The sequence below is a fragment of the Anabrus simplex genome, chromosome 14 (assembly GCF_040414725.1).
Source record: "Anabrus simplex isolate iqAnaSimp1 chromosome 14, ASM4041472v1, whole genome shotgun sequence".
Taxonomy (NCBI): domain Eukaryota; kingdom Metazoa; phylum Arthropoda; class Insecta; order Orthoptera; family Tettigoniidae; genus Anabrus; species Anabrus simplex.
Genome location: NC_090278.1, coordinates 26,652,218 through 26,674,364, shown reverse-complemented (window position 1 = coordinate 26,674,364; position 22,147 = coordinate 26,652,218). Strand labels below are relative to the sequence as shown.

General features: G+C 36.6%; 2 protein-coding genes across 3 annotated transcripts in view; one reads left to right on the top strand and one right to left on the bottom strand.

Moving 5' to 3' along the window:
• The window catches only part of pck (Claudin superfamily protein pickel), a 33,845-nt gene extending 28,433 nt beyond the window's left edge, over positions 1–5,412 (top strand). Inside the window, exon 6 of the mRNA XM_067158014.2 lies at positions 1,300–5,412. Coding sequence (XP_067014115.1) covers positions 1,300–1,389 — 90 coding nt within the window. The 3' untranslated portion in view covers positions 1,390–5,412. The remainder of the gene's footprint in view (positions 1–1,299) is intronic.
• The window catches only part of LOC136885543 (uncharacterized), a 224,412-nt gene that overhangs the window by 163,966 nt on the left and 38,299 nt on the right, over positions 1–22,147 (bottom strand). The window lies entirely within an intron of this gene.

Sequence of the window (22,147 nt, the reverse complement as noted above, 5' to 3'; positions counted from 1 at the left end):
TGAAAAATCTAATAACGCCAAGCCAATTGACAATCGACCACAAGTAGTTTTTAATTCTCACATCTAATAAAATAAAGCACATTAGATACAAAAGCGTCCAACATGATGGCGAAATCCCTTCTTTTCTTAATCTTCCATTGTAACTTGGTCTCCGGTATACTGTTCATAGTCAGTTTCTGGAAATCTTGTACCGCGTAAATTAGGCCTACATTGACTTTTAAAGGTTATGTTGAACTCAAAAACATGGTTTTGAATGTAAGTATCGATTCTCAAAAGTTCTCAAATGCATTATATTCAATTCTGCCCGTGACTAATCCAATCAAATTGGAAAGAGAAAAAAAAATCATGAAAACTTCAGAAATTACAGTTATTCGTGACCTTGAGGTCATCTGGAAAGCGCGCTCTCTGCACATGTCACTACGAATTGGAAATGATAACAAACCATTTAAATGTAACGTGCGCAGATAAAAGGACTGTGGTTTTCGGTATTTTAACACGAGAACTGTTTTGTATGCAGCAGTCAGATCTAAAAACACAGCTCCACTCTTCAATTGTTTCTCAAAGCCTGCTTCAATGCGAGTCACTCATTTCCTCTAAAAAGTTGGATAGGTAGTCACTCTTAGACTTGCTTATTCCTTCAATGTTGATCTGGAGGATTCTCAAAACAGATCCCAAAGGCTCTTAAAAGAGCTGGCAGGCGACATTCTTTCTTAAATCTTAAATGGTGGTGGTGATTATTGTTTAAGGAGGAAATACAACTGGGCAACCATCCTCTGTTAACACTAATCAGAGAGAGGGAAAAAAAATGTATGGGTCCGAGACTTTGAAAAATGAAAGTATCAGCTAAAGAAATACAATGGCCATGAAGGGCGTGAAAATGAAAGACTCCCTAGGCCTTGCAAACCTAATACCGTCGGGGTCAGAAAAGAACAAGAGTTAACCAAGGGAGATCATATAGGATGACCGGGAGATCATGAAAGATAGTCTGGCAGCCTTGGTGCTGACGTTCATTTTAGTTCTTGAGTAGTCCAAGTAGCTATGCAAGGGCACCATATGTGCAGGAACTAGCTTCACATTAGTTATGTATGTTAGGTGCGAACATAAACAAATGGTAATGCCACTACAATGCAGGAATAGTTTTCTTCTGAGTTGATGCATTTTGGTCAGAAAATCAAAATAATTCCTATCATTCATAGTTATACCAGAAAATGATTATAAAGGTCGTAACTTTTAGCAGAAAAGGAGCAACAAAATAATTCCATTACTAAGTTGATTATCTTTCTGTTCTTTGATTAATAGGATTCTCGTAGAGGCTGGCAGCAGAGGAAAGAGTCTCGTAACCTGGTGGCACAGATGCACCCCAACCAAGGAAGGAATGGATTCGTGTGAAGACTGTAATGTATACAATGAAGAATTTTCCTTCATGAAGAATATTTAGTATTTCTTATGTAATATTTTAATGGATTCCATTAGTTACATACAAAAAAAAAAAAAAAAAAAAAGAAAAACTGTAAATTTCTTTGAGATTACGTTGACATTTTAAACTTTAGTACACATGCTGAAATGACGGCACTTCATCTGAAACGACGAAGTGGCTTATTTTACCATTTCAAATATCATGTTAACAAAGGATACTGTAGCTTATTAGCTCCTATTTTATAGTTTGCACAGGTTAGAAGAATTGAAAACGTGACAAATAATACATTGATTGTTGTGAGTTTACATCTTTCAGTTAGTTTTTACTGAAAGATACATTCTGACTTCCCAAGATCTGATCAGTTATTTTCTCTGTTATTCTTACATGAAGAACAGAACCATTAGTAATGACATTTCTATTTTAAATATTGATATTTACCATTTAAATGTACTTTTGTGCATTCTAATTCTTTGTTAGCTAAGATCAGTTCTCTCTGAGTTGAGGAAATAATGTGATAATATGAGATGAAGAATATCTGCATTATATATTGATATACAAAGTGGTTTATAGTCTTTTTTATATTGTAGTAGTTACGAACAAATCATGTAAGTTCTCACTAATACAATTTTATTTGACCCGCAACTATTCTCGAGTTTAGGAGATTATGGTAAAGTCTTTGTTTTACGGTTGCCTTTTGTTATAGATGTTAATTACGTATGAGCCTACTTAAAACTTAAAATATTGGTATTGTACATAAATGTTGTAATTTGTTAGTGGATCTTTTAAATTGTGGTGTTGACTTTTATCACACGTGATTTGGCAATGTTTATTTCACTGTTACTGGCAATTTCTCTGTAGTCAAGAAGAATATTTTGAGTGATTACTGAAGAATATTTAAAATATTCAATTGAATTATAAATAAGAGCGATGCAAGTTTTATTTTAGTATGTACGTACAGTTGGCCCAAAAGGTCAGGAAAACAGCATTTGTTCATAACACATTTATCTGTTATTTTTGAGAATTTAACAATAATATTATATTGAGAAAGACACCAAGCTCATCTTAGTAATTTTTTGTATTTAAATGATGCCAAAGGGAAAAAAATCTGCCAGGTTGGAACAGGTTGTACTAAGATTCTGGATCAAAGCAATGGAATATGTCCACATTGTTTGTCCAGATCACAATTGCAATGCCTTGAAATTCTTATTATTGTAACGACCCACATTCCTGTATTTTTAATTTAGTGCCTATGATGCGATATTCATAAGAAAGAACATGATAGATTTGGCACGAGAGCAAAACAGCTGAATGGTATTGCTGAATTGAATCAACTGATTTGCGAGCTGATGCCCTCGCAGCTTGCTGGTCCACAACTCAAACATGTTTTAAACTGTATATTGTTTCAGCGAGAAAAAAAAAAAAAAATCATCACTTAAGTTGACTAAACATACAATAATACAGAACTATACAATCAGCTAGATAAATAAATGAATAGATAAATGAATAAATAATGATTTACAGTAGGTATAAGAAGCTCTCACCACTTCAGTAGGCAAGCAGTAAGGCTGAATATAGGATCAAATATCCAGAATGACGATCACTTACTGTTGACACAATGCACGCAGCTCAAAAGAATCTCAGGCATCCCCCCCCCCCCCCCCCCCTTATTTTCTTTGGATTCTGTAGTCCTTAGTGTAGTAATCATGTGTAAGCTGGTAAAAACTCTATAATGATCTAAGCATGAAATACAAAAGTCATATTTTTCATTGTAGAGATAAGAGTTGAGCATTGTCAATTTCCACTTCTCGGAAAGCAGAAAAGTCAGAATACTGGCAAATACCATATTTACGCGAATAATCCCCACATAGCTTTTAAAAAAATTTGAGGCGCTAAATTGGGGTGCGGGTTTTATGTGCGTCAATGTTGGCATTTTTTTTTTTTCAAAATGAGCCTTGCTAAAGTTAGGGTGCGGCGATTATTCGGTGGCGGGGATTATTCACGTAAATACGGTAATAACGAGTTCTTAAACTTTTATAAAATGCAGTTGATTCATGAAAGAAAAACATTTTATCCCTATCTAGAGAAGGAGTGTTCCTCTAGATGGCCTGCCTTTCCCCTTCAGGGTGGGGAATGGAAATGTTTTGGTAATTCATATTTTACTAAGATACAATGGACACAGGAGGATCTCTCGTGTGAAGGGCAAATTCTAGCCCTTCCTCTAGAAGAGCCATTGTCACACATTTATAACTAATAGATATTCATGAACGTAACAATCTGTGTATTACTTTACAAGAATAAAAACAGCTGCTCACAATACAGAACTGACAGAATTTCCTTCTACACAGACAGTAATAACGTATTTCTTGCCATACTTATCTAGAACAAATAGTAACATTTAACTTTGAACCGTGTGATAACAGCGGTACCCGCAGGTAAATGACTAGCAGTCAATAGGAAGCAAGTGTGCAGCTGTTTCATTCACTCCCACCGAATCTGTTATGTTCTTTCTTATGAGTATCACACTATAATTACCATAAGCACGTAAGACATTTAATTAAATTCCCCTTTGATTTACTTGCCCGAGACTCCAATAACAAATGAAGCATAGTAAAATATAAGTTTGTGGTATACATTTTATTCTGTTATGATTATATTGTTCAGGAAGTAAAATGCTGTACAATACATCAGATGGATTGGCATAATAAACTGATGAGAGGTTTTTATTTACTGGTTAAAGTCAGTTTTTGAACTGAAAGAAATCATCTTGCAATAAAATGACATAAAGATATGAAGCAGGAGATATCATGTCCCATGGTAACAACTTGTACGATGAGAAGATAAACATTCTCACTGGCCACATGAATTTCAAAGGATATGATAAAAGTATCACTTTGAGAGCAGTCCGTGGTATTTTTCTTACATTTTGTTTTATGTTACACCGACACAGATAGGTCTCATTGTGGGATGGGATGGGATGGGATGGGATGGGAAAGGCTTAGGAGTGTGAAGGAAGCGGCCGTGGCCTTAATTAAGGTACAGTCCTAGCATTTGTCTGGTGCGTAAATAGGTAACCACGGAAAACCATCTTCAGGGCTGCCGACAGTGGGGTTCGAACCCACTATCTCCTGGTTGTAAGCTCAGCTGCACGCCCCTAACCACACGGTCAACTTGTCCGGTAGTCCTTGGTATTACCTGTCTGATATTGACATGCAGGTAGCTTAAATGTGGTCAGATTACAATACCTGTGCACAGCAGGTGAGGTCATTATTATTATTATTATTATTATTATTATTATTATTATTATTATTAGTCGATTAGCCATTACTGCTGATGTTTGTTCGTATCTATAGCACTGGCACAGGAGTGTCTTGCAAAACACAAACACAGTTTGCGATTGTTAGCAGGCTGAGAATGTAGAACACAGATTGCATGCAGTTATGCTGTTGATACTAATATTATGTATATTTTAATGTAGACACCTGCTGCAGTAATGCATTAATGCGCACCTCTGAAGTACAACATCTGTCATCAAAATCTTCATCCACTGTATCTGTCAAACTATTGTCAACGTTACTGGCTGCAACATCCACAGTGTTAGTTTCCTCATCACTTTGATGACTGCTTTTCAACAACATCTGTCATAATCCTTTCGAGTTTCTATACCATGTCGTGGCACCAGCAGGAAATAACTTCTGTACTTCATAATAATCCAAAAATGTAGGCTACAACACTTTTTTAAAAATCATTCAGTTTTGTCTTCTTCCTTTGTGGTCAATGATTTCCTCCCACCAGATCTGCCATGTTCTTTCTTATGAATATCACACTATAATTACCATAAGCACCTAAGACCTTCAATTAAATTCTCCTTTGATTTACTTGCCAGAGACCTCCATTATCATCTATTTTACACTACCTAGCAATGTACACAATGCTTTGTCATTTCAACCTGCATCATTAGGCTTTTCAGAGTTTTGGATACTTTGTTCTTTTTTATTTACAAAACCATTATATATAATCTTTCTATTCTGAAAAATGAATCAGTTCACATTACTGTTTGGAGGAATTTGCATTTCAAAAAGCTTTTTAACCAACACAGAAGTAATTACAATAAAATAAGGTATATTTAAGGATCCACCTTTTCAGTACAATTGTATAAGAACAATTATGAAATTCGTAACCTTGAATAACACAGAAGTAACACAGAAAATCAGCTGATATCTTATAGCAGTTCACAGCATATGAATTATGGCAATACCATTGCTAAGACAATTCACAAGTGTTCTGCAATTACATGACTGTTTTTCTTGTGTCGTGGTAACAGATTGCATCACTCTGTTTATAGCAAATAGTTCCCCTCATTGCCACCAGTAATTACTCATCAGACAACTAATAAGTAAGGTACAACCCTAGGATTTGCCTTGTGTTAAAATTGAAACAACAGAAAATCACATTCAAGGTTCGAACCCCCATCCCTCGAATGCAAGCTCACAGCTACGTGACCAGAATTGTGTAGCCAACTGGTTTGGTCAATTGTGTATGCTTATCATTCCTGTCATTATGGACTAATCATTCAAGACTTCCAAGCATTTATTTTTAAACATTCTTTTACAAAATGCACATTAAATAATTGGTAATTATTACTTAAGAAATACAAGTGAACTACTTATTTTGCCATCGTAAAGTACATTATTAACCAACAATATTTAATACAACGAAAGTAGAAGACCAAGAATTTAGATACAGAAATTTTTAGTGGCAGATTGTAATTGAGCAGAGTTTTCAGAGATATGATCATTGGCATAGATATGCACCGTGGTTTTTCTAAAGTTCTGATATTAAGAACCGACATTATATAGTGAAGTTAAAAAAAAAGTGAAGGTAGTGGTTTTTAGTATTTTAATATCCACATTAATAGATCTTTAGAATAGCATATCCTTCCAGTGTTTGGAAATTGCTGGTCACTTATTCAGACTGTACTATAATTTTTCTCTACAACTGGCCTAGCTTCTTATCTCAATTTGTACACATTTATTTATTCAAAAGTATAATATCAGAACTTTCCAAGCTTTTATTTTTAAATATTTTTGAAAAATACTCACACGCATTGAAAAGAAAAAATTGTTTCTACTCTGTGTGGAACCTAAACCTTGGTTTGCTATCCTTGGATGTGACTCAAAAGATTGTAGAAACAGACATGTGAAGATAATTAATAATCAATGAAGTTCTTATAGTTTCTCTTAAAAGAAGCAATAGGAGTGATTTGATGCTAGTTTTGTAAATCTTTGAAGCAATTTAAGGTAAACAGATTCTGGATGGCCACTGTAGATTTGGTTCTACTGTCATGACATAAAAAGTGCACATTAGATTTTTAAATACATTTTGTCAACAATATCAACCTGTTAATGAAGTCTTGAAGTTGCACATCTTTTCTTAATTGTAACACTATCTGTTCTGTAATCCATTGGAGATGTTAGTACAATATCTTTTATGCTCAAAATAACTGTTATAAGGATTGATATTAGTAATAAATTGCCTTACATGAATTGATAAAATTAGGAATTTGAAATCTGTTATAATTACAAAATAACTTACTAATAAATAACCTAAAAACTTGCTGAATGTGGAGTTAAAATCCATTTAGAGGAAATCTTTCTCTCTTTACAGGAATCTTTTCTCCAATATTAAACTGAAAGTAAATAAATTTCTATAAAGTAGTATATTAATATCTTGTAGTATCTCTTTCTTCTCTGTGGAATAGGAAAGCAGAAATTATTTTTTTACTTTGTGGTAGACAATCAATCTGTCAAGTGTGTAATGTTATATGATACTGCTAAAAATTTATATGATAAAAATTAGCTGTGTTTTCCTTTCCTCCATGATAAATGTTGATTATAATTCGGATGTGAACTATTTCCGCATTTTACTGCTGTTACAAAGTTCCTTTCTGTAACTCGGTACCATTCTCTAATGGATGTATTTTTGGTTTATTTACAAAACGGCCTCCCAGTGGATGTAGCCCCAAAGAACTCAGTATATCCACATGACAGTAATAATTAACATTAAAATTATAATTACAATATTAAAATATAATATGATATAAATTTCAAACAACAGCATAAGGTGTGGATTGAGATGGTGATTCAGAATTTGACAACTCTTCTTTAGTACTATGGTGACTATCTCATCTTGTATGGAAGTTGAAATATATTAAAAAAAAAAAAAAAAAAAAGGTATCAGAGTTCTAGGGTAGGGATAGCAACAGTGGAAATTATTTGACTGCAAAAGTATTGAAGTAGACCTATTACATCAATGCGTGAGGATGGTTACCTTTAAGACAATAGCCACCACCTGTCATTGACAAGTTTTGTACAATCGTAGCAGTATGGTTACCTAGAGGAGACGAGTGCCGGAGCAGAGACTAGAGCATACTTCAACCAATGAAAGACAGCGTAATGTTCGTGTTGACTAGTATTAGAGCTCTGCCATGCGCGTTTTAACGTAAAAGCATAATTTCCACCACTGGAGTTACAAACATTTTTTTGTGCAAAATTGAATTTTAAGTACACGTGCAAGGCTTTATTTTGTGATTTGCCCATTATTGTGGTTTTTAGCAGATTAAAACATGTGCAAGGTCAGTAAAAATACCTACATATTAACCCATTTGCATAATTTGATTAGCTGTGGTCGTGCGCGGTGTTTTGGCACATTAATCAAATGACGAGCTCAGCTTGCAATGACATAGTGTCTTGCTTATCTTTGCATATTAAATCCCTTCTCAATATAAATTTTAACAATAAACACTGTACGGAACCAGGCATGTACTGTTGGTAAACAATGCTGTCTGTATTTCTGTGTGATACTGGGATTGTTGAACAACAGTTTATTTTCATCGGTATTAAATATCCATTATGTAGTAGAACCGGCATCGCGATTATGACGAGAGTTTGATTCTGCTTTAGATGGCGATTATGGCAATAATTACATTTTGGAAAATGAATCAGAGTTCTAGGGTAGTGATAGCAACAGTGGAAATTATTTGACTGCAAAAGTATTGAAGATATTGAGACTGGAAATGCCATGCAGGGTTCTTCCAAATATGCGCGGCTGGTGACGCAAAAGAACCGTGGCAAATTCAATCTGATTCCACAGTTGCAGATTTAAATAGGTAAATGGCTGGCTGCCATCTTTAAAATATTAGGTACTGAAATTTTGTCCAGCCCCGTGGTGTAGGGGGCAACGCGTCCGCCTGTCACTCGGCGGCCCCGGGTTCGATTCCCGGCCGGGACAGGGATTTTTAATTGTAATGATTAATATCCCTGGCCTGGGGACTGAGTGTTTGTGACGTCCTTAATCTTCCTTTCCTCACACACAACATTCCACACTACCGCCATTCCAATTACATGCATGTTCATACAATATGGTGTCAGTAGGGGCAAAAGATCCACGTAGGTCGATGCCCCAAACAAATAGCATTTTAAAACAAAACAAAATAAAATATACTGAAATTTTTATTTATTTACAAAACTGCCTCCCAATGGAGCTAGCCCAAAGGACTCCTCAGTATACCCACATGACAATGTTAATTAGCATTACAGTTATAATTACAATATGAAAATATAATAATATGATGTAAAATTTCAGACAACTCCTAGAGGTGTGGATTAAGAGGATGATTCAGAATTTGACAAATCTTCTTTAGCACTATGGTGACTCTCATTTCATACGGAAGTTGGAATCTGATTTTTTTTAAAAAAATTTTGAAAGAAAACCCCGAACTATAGCACTTTGTGCTCCTATCAGTAGACTTATTACATCAATGCATTTGAGCTTATACCTGTCTTTGAAATAATTAACGGTAGGTTCATAGATAGCTTTCTTTTCTTTTTCCAACTCCTCAGCTTGTTGAAGACCAACCTCAAATCGGACAGAAGGGTCAATTATTATGCCATGCCTAGGGGTGTTAGAATATGCAATAATATCAACTCTTCTAGTAGATCCATCTGAGGAAATACAGTGGATTTCTTTGTGCACTTGCGACCCTTTCTCTCACAAAGCATTAGCAATCTTAGACCTAACCATGTGATGGAATGAATTATGTAATAATGTTCCTCTGTCACAGAATCTGAAGACATGTCCAAGCGATTCGTTCTCGGTGCATTGTCTGCATCGGGTACTGCCTTAGGATCTGCCTGGAATGGTACGGACAGCCGCCACGTTTGCATTCATTTCAAGGCAGGTGATCCATTCAGATGTGAATAATCCAACTTTGTTAGAAATCCACTTGTTAGACTCAGATACATCTGAAAATATTCAACACCCCTACCTCGTCCATGTAATGTCTTCCAAGTTTCATATTCGCAAGTTCTTAAATCTTTATGAAGGTTCTTAACTTATGTTTTCGATAAAACTTCAGGTTTAGGAAGACTAAGATGTTTACATGAAGCTTGGAGTTCTTCCTGAATTGGGCATAGGACATTGATATATAGTTCCATAAATTTCAGTTGTCTGACAACATATCCAAATTATTGCTAATTTTATAACTGCTCTTATACTTCATCTTAGTACTGAAATGAACTTTGTAACATGTATGGGAAAAGGAAAGCAACACTAATAATTGAAATAAACTTTCAACATCTCTTCAATATGTACTGAACTCTACATAATACATTGAAAGTTTATTTTAAACACAATGCAGTTGTGAAAATTTCAATATTCATTGATGCTAAAATAACACTGTGGAACAGAGTTTTTGTTGACTTCGATCTGAGACTTATTTTTTACTAATCTTTCGTTTGGGGAATCCAAATATGACCTCAGTTTTTTTTTTTCTGTCATGTCAGGTTTTTACAATACCAAATACCCTCCAAAATAATTCAAGTTGTATACATAATCAATCAATCAATCAATACTGATCTGCATTTAGGGCAGTCGCCCAGGTGGCAGATTCCCTATCTGTTGCTTTCCTAGCCTTTTCCTAAATGACTTCAAAGAAATTGGAAATTTATTGAACATCTCCCTTGGTAAGTTATTCCAATCCCGAACCCCCCTTCCTATAAATGAATATTTGCCCCAGTTTGTCCTCTTGAATTCCAACTTTATCTTCATATTGTGATCTTTCCTACTTTTATAGATGCCATTCAAACCTATTCGTCTACTAATGTCATTCCACGCCATCTCTCCGCTGACAGCTCGGAACATACCACTTAGTCGAGCAGCTCTTCTTCTTTCACTCAAGTCTTCCCAACCCAAACATTGCAACATTTTTGTAACGCTACTCTTTTGTCGGAAATCACCCAGAACAAATCGAGCTGCTTTTCTTTGGATTTTTTCCAGTTCTTGAATCAGGTAATCCTGGTGAGGGTCCCATACACTGGAACCATACTCTAGTTGGGGTCTTACCAGAGACTTATATGCACTCTCCTTTACATCCTTACTACAACCCCTAAACACCCTCATAACCATGTGCAGAGATCGGTACCCTTTATTTACAATCCCATTTATGTGATTACCCCAGTGAAGATCTTTCCTTATATTAACACCTAGATACTTACAATGATCCCCAAAAGGAACTTTCACCCCATCAACGCAGTAATTAAAACTGAGAGGACTTTTCCTATTTGTGAAACTCACAACCTGACTTTTAGCCCCGTTTATCAACATACCATTGCCTGCTGTCCATCTCACAATATTTTCGAGGTCACGTTGCAGTTGCTCACAATCTTGTAACTTATTTATCACTCTATAGAGAATAACATCATCCGCAAAAAGCCTCACCTCCGATTCCACTCCTTTACTCATATCATTTATATATATAAGAAAACATAAAGGTCCGATAACACTGCCCTGAGGAACTCCCCTCTCAACTATTACAGGGTCAGACAAAGCTTCACCTACTCTAACTCTCTGAGATCTATTTTCTAGAAATATAGCAACCCATTCAGTTACTCTTTTGTCTAGTCCAATTGCACTCATTTTTGCCAGTAGTCTCCCATGATCCACCCTATCAAATGCTTTAGACAGGTCAATCGCGATACAGTCCATTTGACCTCCAGAATCCAAGATATCTGCTATATCTTGCTGGAATCCTACAAGTTGAGCTTCAGTGGAATAACCTTTCCTAAAACCGAATTGCCTTCTATCGAACCAGTTATTAATTTCACAAACATGTCTAATATAATCAGAAAGAATGCCTTCCCAAAGCTTACATACAATGCATGTCAAACTTACTGGCCTGTAATTTTCAGCTTTATGTCTATCACCCTTTCCTTTATACACAGGGGCTACTATAGCAACTCTCCATTCATCTGGTATAGCTCCTTCGGCCAAACAATAATCAAATAAGTACTTCAGATATGGTACTATATCCCAACCCATTGTCTTTAGTATATCCCCAGAAATCTGATCAATTCCAGCCGCTTTTCTAGTTTTCAACTTTTGTATCTTATTGTAAATGTCATTGTTATCATACGTAAATTTTATTACTTCTTTGGCCTTAGTTTCTTCCTCTATCTTGACATTATCCTTGTAACCAACAATCTTTACATACTGCTGACTGAATACTTCTGCCTTTTGAAGATCCTCACATACACACTCCCCTTGTTCATTAATTATTCCTGGAATGTCCTTCTTGGAACCTGTTTCTGCCTTAAAATACCTATACATACCCTTCCATTTTTCACTAAAATTTGTATGACTGCCAATTATGCTTGCCATCATGTTATCCTTAGCTGCCTTCTTTGCTAGATTCAATTTTCTAGTAAGTTCCTTCAATTTCTCCTTACTTCCACAGCCATTTCTAACTCTATTTCTTTCCAGTCTGCACCTCCTTCTTAGTCTCTTTATTTCTCTATTATAATAAGGTGGGTCTTTACCATTCCTTACCACCCTTAAAGGTACAAACCTGTTTTCGCATTCCTCAACAATTTCTTTAAACCCATCCCAGAGTCTGCTTACATTTTTATTTACCGTTTTCCACCGATCATAGTTACTTTTTAGAAACTGCCTCATACCTGCTTTATCACCCATATGGTACTGACTAACAGTCCTACTTTTAAGACCTTCCTTTCTATCACATTTATTTTTAACTACCACAAAAACAGCTTCATGATCACTAATACCATCTATTACTTCAGTTTCCCTATGGAGCTCATCTGGTTTTATCAGCACCACATCCAAAATATTTTTCCCTCTGGTTGGTTTCATCACTTTCTGAATCAGCTGTCCTTCCCATATTAACTTATTTGCCATTTGTTGGTCATGCTTCCTGTCGTTCGCATTTCCTTCCCAATTGACATCTGGCAAATTCAGATCTCCCGCTACAATCACATTTCTTTCCATGTCGTTTCCCACATAGCTAACTATCCTATCAAATAATTCCGAATCCGCATCAGTGCTACCCTTTCCCGATCTGTACACTCCAAATATATCAAGTTGCCTATTATCTTTAGAAATGAGCCTTACACCTAGAATTTCATGTGTCTCATCTTTAACTTTTTCGTAGCTTACAAATTCTTCTTTAACCAGAATGAAAACTCCCCCTCCCACCTTTCCTATCCTATCTCTACGATACACACTCCAGTGCCGTGAGAAAATTTCTGCATCCATTATATCATTTCTCAGCCATGATTCAACTCCTATTACAATATCTGGTAAATATATATCTATTAAATTACTTAATTCTATTCCTTTCTTTACAATACTTCTACAGTTCAACACTAACAATTTTATGTCATCCCTACTTGATTTCCAGCTCCCTGTTCCCTTATCACCGCTCCCTAGGCCATCCCGTTTCCCTGAATGTACCTCCCTATTACCCTTCCAAACAAATTTCCTAACTTATACGTACCACTGCGGTTTAAATGAAGGCCATCCGAGCGCAGATCCCTATCTCCTACCCACCCATTAGGATCTAGAAATTTCACTCCTAGTTTCCCACATACCCACTCCATAGTCTCATTTAAATCCCCAATCACCCTCCAGTCAGTATCCCTCCTACACAGTATTCCACTAATAACAATCTCCGCTTTCTTAAACTTCCCCCGTGCTGCATTTACCAGATCCCACACATCTCCAACTATGTTGGTACTTATATCAGCTTGCCTTACGTTGTTGGTACCAACGTGAAACACTACCACCTTCTCCTTCCCCTCCTCCCTCTCTTCTACTTTCCTCAACATCTGCCTCAACCTAATTCCTGGATAACATTCTACCCTGGTTCCCTTTCCTCCACACACTTTCCCCACGTGTCTAACGATGGAATCCCCCATGACCAGAGCCTCAACCCTACCCACCTCATTTGATCCCCTCTCCTCCTGGTCAGCCCTATCTTTCCTGATAGCTGCAGAAGCTACTTCCTCCTCCCTTTTCTCCTTCCCATGACCCTGTTCCACCTGTCTTTTCCTATCCTCTACTCTAGAATGGAAAGTAAAAGAATAATGTTCAATTCAAAGAGCAGTTTTGTTCACACAAAGATATATTACTTCTATATATATAATCTTAATCAATTCATTCCACTTCTGGCAAAAATTTGTGCTTATAGCTTTTCCTGGAGTGTGAAATCTGTGGACAATCTCTCCAAATACTGCAGCAGTAATCAGCCTGCATATGTTGATCCCATCTACCCTGATAGCATGCTTCCATGCATGACCTTTAAATCTTTGTGGAATCATTCACCTTGTTCATCACTGGTGGCACCAAGATTTTCAGGGAACGTATTTAAATGGCTATGCAGAAAATGCACCTTGATGCTCATGTTGCATCCAAGCATTCTGTACGAGTCCAAGAGTTTCTGGATGATTTCAGTGTAATTCTCTGCTCTTCTATTTCCAAGAAAGTTGGTGACAATAACCTTGAATGATAACCAAGCATTTCTTTCCAGTTTTGTCATTGTCCCAATGAAATATGGCTCTCTGATCAGTTGTCAAATCTGTGGACGATCAAACACACTGGCCTTTTTTTTTTTTTTTTCATATGACAGGCCAGGGAATGCTGTAAGGAGATACTTGAAACAGTCTCTTTCAGTTTTCAAAGGTTTCACATACTACTTCATGAGCTCCAGTTTCAAGTGCAAAGGTGGGAATATAATATTTTTTCTATCAACAAGTGATCCATGTAGAATGTTGGGATCACCTGGTTTGAGGGCAGATCGTAAACATCGCTTGGAGATGTGACAGAGAAAAACAACTTGATATGATAGAAAAAATCAGCATGCCTATTGCAAGGAGATAAGCAGTAGAGAAAATGCCTGACGTGATACAAGAAAACTGATTGCAGATTCAGAATCAAAATGTCCGTTTTAGTAAAAATAAGCATAAAAATTAAAGTTAACAGAAAATAAGTTTAAAATTGTTCCCCAGTGTAACGTTTTTAACATTCCAGTATTCAGTTTATAAACTGAATACAAATGAGACTGTTTGATATATGATGTATTTTCTCTGAATTGAGCTTAGATCTCAGGTCAGAAAGTGGGAATTAAAAATCATGGACCAGTGGAGAAAGTTTTTTTCATTCTTAGGACAACCAGGTTATTTAGCAAATAGAAGAAACCTGACAGTACAAAGACTAAGATGCTGGAGTTTAGTTACAAGTCAAACCACATCTTTCTTGAGCTGTCAAGGTTTAATCCTACAAACATTAGTATATGTAGCAGTATTAGCTGGAGTAAAAATGAAGTGATTATATTATAATAATAATAGTTGAAGAAAATGGCAGATGAAAGGTAGCAATTTCCTGGTTATGTAACTAGTTTTGAGACCTTTGGAGGAACAAACCACCAGTTTATTACTAGTTCTTGTACTTTCTTGGAAGTGGATTCCTACATTTCAGCTGTCTTTACTGTAATTTAACAAGAGTAGAAGTTATGTATATAATACAACATTTTATGAATGTGTAATTATATATTTGAACAGTGCATCCCAAAGTAGATTGCTTTGCATATAATTTTCTTACATTTTACAAAACATAAGTTTATTCTCCACCTAATCAATACATAGTAAGTCATATCCATCAATACAGGCCTAACAATGAAATTTATTGCTTATACATAGAATTTTCGTGCAATAATACAATATAGTTATGCCCTGGAATCTTGAAAGAAAAATCCTAGAGGCTATAGAAGTTAAGAAGCAGCTAAACAATATGAATTTAGAGGAAAGCTCTGTAGTTCGTTGATGCCTGTTATACAAAAATTACCAATATGCAGATTAACAGGAGGAGCCCTCAAGTTACATGACAGCACCGGTAACTCCTAGATGATTCCAGATGTTTCAAGATGGCCTCTGGGGCTTGATGTAGAGACTGTACAGGGTCTCTCATATAAACTTAAGACCGAATCCACGGAGTTTGTACTCTGCCTTATGTCGTGCGTGGCCGCCCTGCTTTAAGTGTGTATACATTCTTAAATAAAATCTTACTTAATAAAAGAAGTGGGAAATGTCATACAAAAAAAAAGTCCACAAAAATTCACTTGACACATTAACAGGTAAAATAAATCCTAAAAGAAACTTTTCAAAAAATTACCAGGGCAACGCAAGGAGCAGTTTCATATAAGATACATTATTTGACCTATTTATAATGAATGCTGCAGAGCAGCACGGGTCCTCAGTTGTGCTAATTTTGTGAGTGATTTATTTGATAATCTTTCAAGATTCGCACCAATGTCGTCTAGCTTTTCCTCTGTTAAAATTGTTCATGTGCGTGCATGTTTTTTATTGAGCACTCAGCCAGTAGTTTATTTACAATTTTGTGAATCTGTGCTCACGAAGGTGGTACTTCACTAGGAAATTGCTGAACAAATGCATCGCGTCCCCGTTGAGCTGACTCGTACTTAAAATAACTTTTATGTACGAAAATAGGGTGTTGCAATGATAACTGTCTCACCGTGTTAACAGCTGAAATTCAGACTGGCTATTGATGCTAGGTCGAACACATGCACGCTCCTTGCAAGGTCAAGAACTATGTGCGCGCCTCAAATACTGCAGCTTACGTATCGGAGAGTAAAAACGCCGTTTGGACGGTCTTAGTTTATACGACAGACCCTGTGTAAGGCGAGGCACAATGATCAACTTCATGGTTGAGTTTAGTTGCCTGGGGAGCCACCTAGGTTCATTTTGGTTTTAGCTAGGTGTTAAGTCTAGATGCCCTTCCTGACACCACGTGATTTTTGAGCTTAAAATTTCAACCCAGGATCAACTGGCCAACTGGGTGTGAAGGTAGTAGGTAACCCACTGTGCTAATCATGTCCCTCCAAAAACCGTAAAGTAGTTAGTGGAACGTAAAGCCAATAACATTAATCATGTCCTGTAATTTTAGTGGGGTGATTGCATTATTTCCCTTGGTAATAGAGAGTTACAAGATACCATGACAGCAGGAAGGTTAATTCTCTATAAACAAAAGGTATTCTTGTTAAATATTGCAATGAAAGCTAATTTGAGATGCACTGTATTAGATGATAAGAATATTTGCATAAACAATAATACCACAATTTTTCTTGTTGTCTTCTGAGATAGATTTAATGGTGCTGGAAAAAGTCAGAAGTAAATTTAATGCTACCAGTGCCAGTACATAAGATGTACATGGTTACTTTATATTGATTATACATGTAGAATTTATTAAAACATTTCCCAACTGTGTATAAATTATCTTTTTTTTTACATTTGTAAAGATTGTTACTCCTAAGATTGATATTATACACATTGTTACTATTTCAATAGTAAAATGCTTCTTTTTCTTCTCCTTTTGATTATACTTTGTGATCCATTTATTATTGGCTTTTTGAGAGCATATTATCTCACTGTCTTTTGAAATTACTGTTGCAAGAATTCTGCTCTACTTGCAGTCACATTTTGAAATAAAAATGTATTGTTCTATGAAGAATCTGTTAGAATTCTGTCTTTTTCCGTCCGTAGTTTCTTGATATTATTTCTTCAAGTATTTTTTCCTGTTACTTTTATTGTTTTTTTATTGTGAAATGATGTACATTATTCTCTTTTTCAAATAAAGAAATTAAGCAACATAGAACAACAATGTAATGTGTCTCAATAATTTTGTGATAATCTGCTTCTAAGATGTAGGTTTTTTTGCTTAATACAACAACAACAACAACTAGAGAAACCGTGGTGCTCTGTAGCATTCGTTATAAAAGGTCAGGTATCATGTCTTGATATAAAATTGCTCTATGCGCTGCCTGGGCACTTTCTTGAACGCTTACTTTTAGGATTTGTTTTACTTGTTTATTATGTGTGAAGTGAATTTTCGCAGATGTCTTTATTGTGTTGATGAATGATATTTTACAAACTGTATTTATTTTATAAATGTTTAATGTCACACCGACACAGATAGGTCTATGGTGACGATGGGATATGAAACGACTAGTAGTGGGGATGTGGAATACCGCGAGTCTACGCTACTTTTGATTAGTATTGCAACATGACAAATAGCTTGGTTCCATTTTCCTAGTGATAAGTACCATTGTGAGGGGCCGATGACCTGGATTTTGGACCCTTTCAGACTACAAGCATCATTGATTCAGTGTTATGCTTTAGAAGCAGTCCCTTGGTCAGTAATACTATTGTTTAACACTAGTTTCTGGGAATGCAGGGCATTGCGGGTCAGATCCACTGATTGTTTTAACTTCATATCCATCCATTCTTTCTTCGTCCTCACGTTTTTTATTCTGGTCAGTGGAGGATTATGGATTTTTAAATTGTCATAACATTTTGTCTCATTTCGTACCATTAGGAGCCGATGACCTAGATGTTAGGCCCCTTTAAACACCAAGCATCATCATCATCATCGGTAGTGGGAATGAAGCGACTGTGACCTTAAGGTACAGCCCCCAGCATTTGACCGGTGTGAAAACAGGACCACGGAAAATCACCTTCAGATGTGCCGAGAGGGGGGCTTGAACCCACTCTCTCCCGAAAGCAAGCTCACAGCAACGTGACCCAAACCCTGCAGCCACTCGCTTGGTTTTTGCAAATTATTTTGTAGCTTTAGAGTTATTGTTGAAGTTTAATTTTAAATTTTAGTTTTAGGTTATTTTGCTTCACGTAAAACTTTGTCCATTTAGCAGCCAAAATTATCTGGGAAGTAGTTGATCTTTTCAAATAGTAAAAGTTAGTGATAACAGAATGTATTTACATGTCGCGCTATAGATATGATGTACACGATTCCAGCTGTCATTGAGACTGTTACCAATCAGCTATTATTAATAATCTTGACCATGATGGTTGGGATTGGATCCGTATTGACTTAGTAACAGTAAATATGTTGGAAGATAGTCCGCCTAGTCAATACTATTCATTTATTTACCTTTCACCTTAACATCTAGTACATGTTTCGAGAATATAATGCATTCTCTTCCTCAGCTAGTAGATTAAAATTCATTATACAATAAGACCTGACTAAAATACGGGGGCCCCCATTTAATTTGTACTTGACAAAATGGGATTTTAATTCTATGTTTGTACTATCCAAATTTTTTTAAGTGTCACATTGTCATACTCATTGTTTTGAATTTTAATGGGGGCCCCCATATTTTAGTCAGGTCTTATTGTATAATGAATTTTAATCTACTAGCTGAGGAAGGGAATGCATTATATTCTCGAAACATGTACTAGATGTTAAGGTGAAAGGTAAATAAATGAATAGTATTGACTAGGCGGACTATCTTCCAACACATTTACCAATCAGCTAAGCGAACACAAAAATTGTATGTGATATGCTCGACAAATCACAAATCCATGACTGACTGCTCAGTTACGTAGACCACAGCAAGAAAATGTTGTACCAGACGGTGCATGCATGTGGGCCCTTTAGAATTACATCATGCACAGCAGAACCAGCAGGTGGCTTTGAAGTACTGGCGAGTGCTTTGGCCAATCAGAATGCTACATTTTTCTTTAATAATTTAAAAATATGCGGTAAGAAATGTTTTATGCTTTTAAAGACAAACTGTAAATCTACAGGCCAAGAGCTTTTGTCAGAAATCAGCCTAGTGTTTTAAATAATAATAATAATAATAATAATAATAATAATAATAATATGGTAGTTTGGTCAGAGGTCCCCAGGTTTGATTCATGGTCAAGTTGTGGGATTTTACATATTGATCGTTAATTCCAGTGGTTGGAGACTGTCTACACTTCTCTGTGACTTGTGCAGAACACATTCCTCCACTGTACCTACATGCAATACCTCACATAGTGCACGCCAGCCAGCCACCCTGTGGGAGATCTGACTTAAAGGCTCCTGTAACAGCCATAGCCAAACAGTGTCTGGTAATTAAAATACGTTTTTTTTCTTCCAATTTTTAATTTTTTAAAATTTATTACAGAGTTAATCCCATGGTCTCGGGCAGTGAGCCTACCTTTTACCTGGAGGGCACGGACTTGATTTGTAGTCAGGTTTTTGCCTAGATCTAAGTGCTGGTTTGAGGTCCCATCAGCCTTCATGAAAACAACTCTGGAGGTTTCTGACGGTGAGAAAGCCAAGAATACAGCCGATAGGATTCATCGTGCTGATGCTGTGTTACTTCATAATCTGAAGGGCTTTAGGCTGAGAAGCAGTTGCTTGGTAGACCCATCAGGGCTTTTGCCCAAGGTGATTTATATTTTTTTAATTACAGAAAAGATGATACAAGATGGATTATTTCCCTATACTGATAAATGAGGCAGGGACCTGGATTCTTACGGTAAGATAGGAGAGTAAAATGCAGGCCAGCATGATGAAATGTTTAAGAAGTATGATAGGAAAGCAATGGCAAACTACCTCACTCCTCATCTTGTGTAGTTTATTTTCATTGCTACCATTGGTTTTTTGTAGTTTTCCTGTAATCGCATAGCCTTTAGTGGTGCTATTTGAGGATCCAACCAGCCTCTGGACTGATGACCTAACAGATGATAGGAAAGACAAGAAAGGCTTTTGGACAGAATGGAGAAAATGGACATCTTTCAAATTTTAGAAAAGCACGAGTCTAGTTCCTCTTCCCTAATCCTTCACATTAAGTCCTTGTTCTTGACAGTAATACATCTTTCTGGTATTTTATTGAATTTTTAAAGGTCAATTAACCCCTAGACGCCGACCACCATACGTCATATAGACCTGTTCTTCACATGCTGCCGACCTCCATGCATGGTATAGACCCCTGTAGGCCTAACCTTATTTTTCTCTAGCTTGTAAATTTTAAAGTTGGCGAGATAGAAATGGTATATCTTTGAAGGCGAAGATCTCTGCCTTCCTTGTATGTATGAATCCGCCTAAATCAATGCTGCTTTTTTCCTTTCTAAAGTGTTTGAAATAGTGTGACCGCTTGCGAGCATGCAGACTTAAATTTCTGCTGCATTCTAGTGGATGTATATTTCATTTCAGGATGTTTCCTTATGAAGGTTGTTAGTATAAATCACCATCTCTTCACTGATATGAATGTTGACATCATCTGGTGAGAATTCCTATAATTCTTTTAACACCTTGAAACCTCTTAAGACTCGTAATTACTTGACTCCCTCTCACTTTGAAATACGATATTGCATGGCGCAGAAGGATAGCATGGTGCAGTTTGAATGAAAGAGAAGTAATTAAATTTTAATAAATCAGGCAATAACAGCACTGCACCAGACTGAACTGAGGAAAGCGAGAGTGAATGTTTAACATAAGGAATGGGAGGGCATAGTGCGCACGACCACGTAATGGACGACAAAACACCTGCTCTCTTTCTCATCAACTAATCATCCCATTAAGCTGGGATTTGTGCTAAATGAATATTTGAAATATTGTTCCCGGTTCTTCTGCTCAAAGTTTCTGAGGCAACGATTACCCTAGTTTTCATTCTACTGTGAATCAACCGAGGCAAATACAAGAACGTCACTACATTCTTTTGAGTCCCTACTGTAAATGTTTGAAAATAGTCTGAGAGCCAAACAGTTGTAACAGTCAGTATTGGCGATTGGGAATTAGAAGTGGGGGGGGCATAAAATATACAGACAACAGAAAGTAGCCGGGTTGAGGGATATAGCGGGGGGTTATACACATCAAAACTGAACAAAAAAGCTACAAAATGGTAAGTTGTTTATGCTCTCTGAGCAAATTTTGACAGAGGGGTAAAGTTTGATAGTTTACTAACTTAAGTGCAGCAATAATAGTTTTTTTGAGATTTTGATTCAATACTAAACAAATGGCTTCTCAAATGCCCAAAATCTCACGCGTGCAAACTGAGGCGCAGAGTTCCTGTGCACAGTGCATCGGTCGCACTTGGCTCGGCTCGGACCAACGCTTCGTCTCTGGGCTACTCGGCTCAGATTTGGAGCACTACGGAGCAAGTGAGGAAGAGGGAGACAGGTAGAGCGAGTGAGAGAGACAGCATTGTTGCTCCAAATCGAGGAGCGGGGGTCTGCACTCTGGTCAACCAAGTGAACGTCATCTTTTGCACTGTGCATGCACCCTGAGAGGCCCTGCTATACAATAAAACTTTCACCAAAGAAACAATATTACACACGTATTACAATTAAATAGAAGTACGGCGTGATTATAAAATTAAAAAATCGTTTAGTATTTGACTATACTCTAAGAAACTAACAGACGATATTAAAGAGACTGCCAGACTGATGAATGCACGCGGCAAGCAGGTGAATCATACCTCAGTGTACACGACCTTAGCAAAAAATATACCCCTTCCTCATAGCATTTGCGAAGTCTCCACTACTTGCCGTGGCGCTATACAAATCGGTTAGCTGTGAC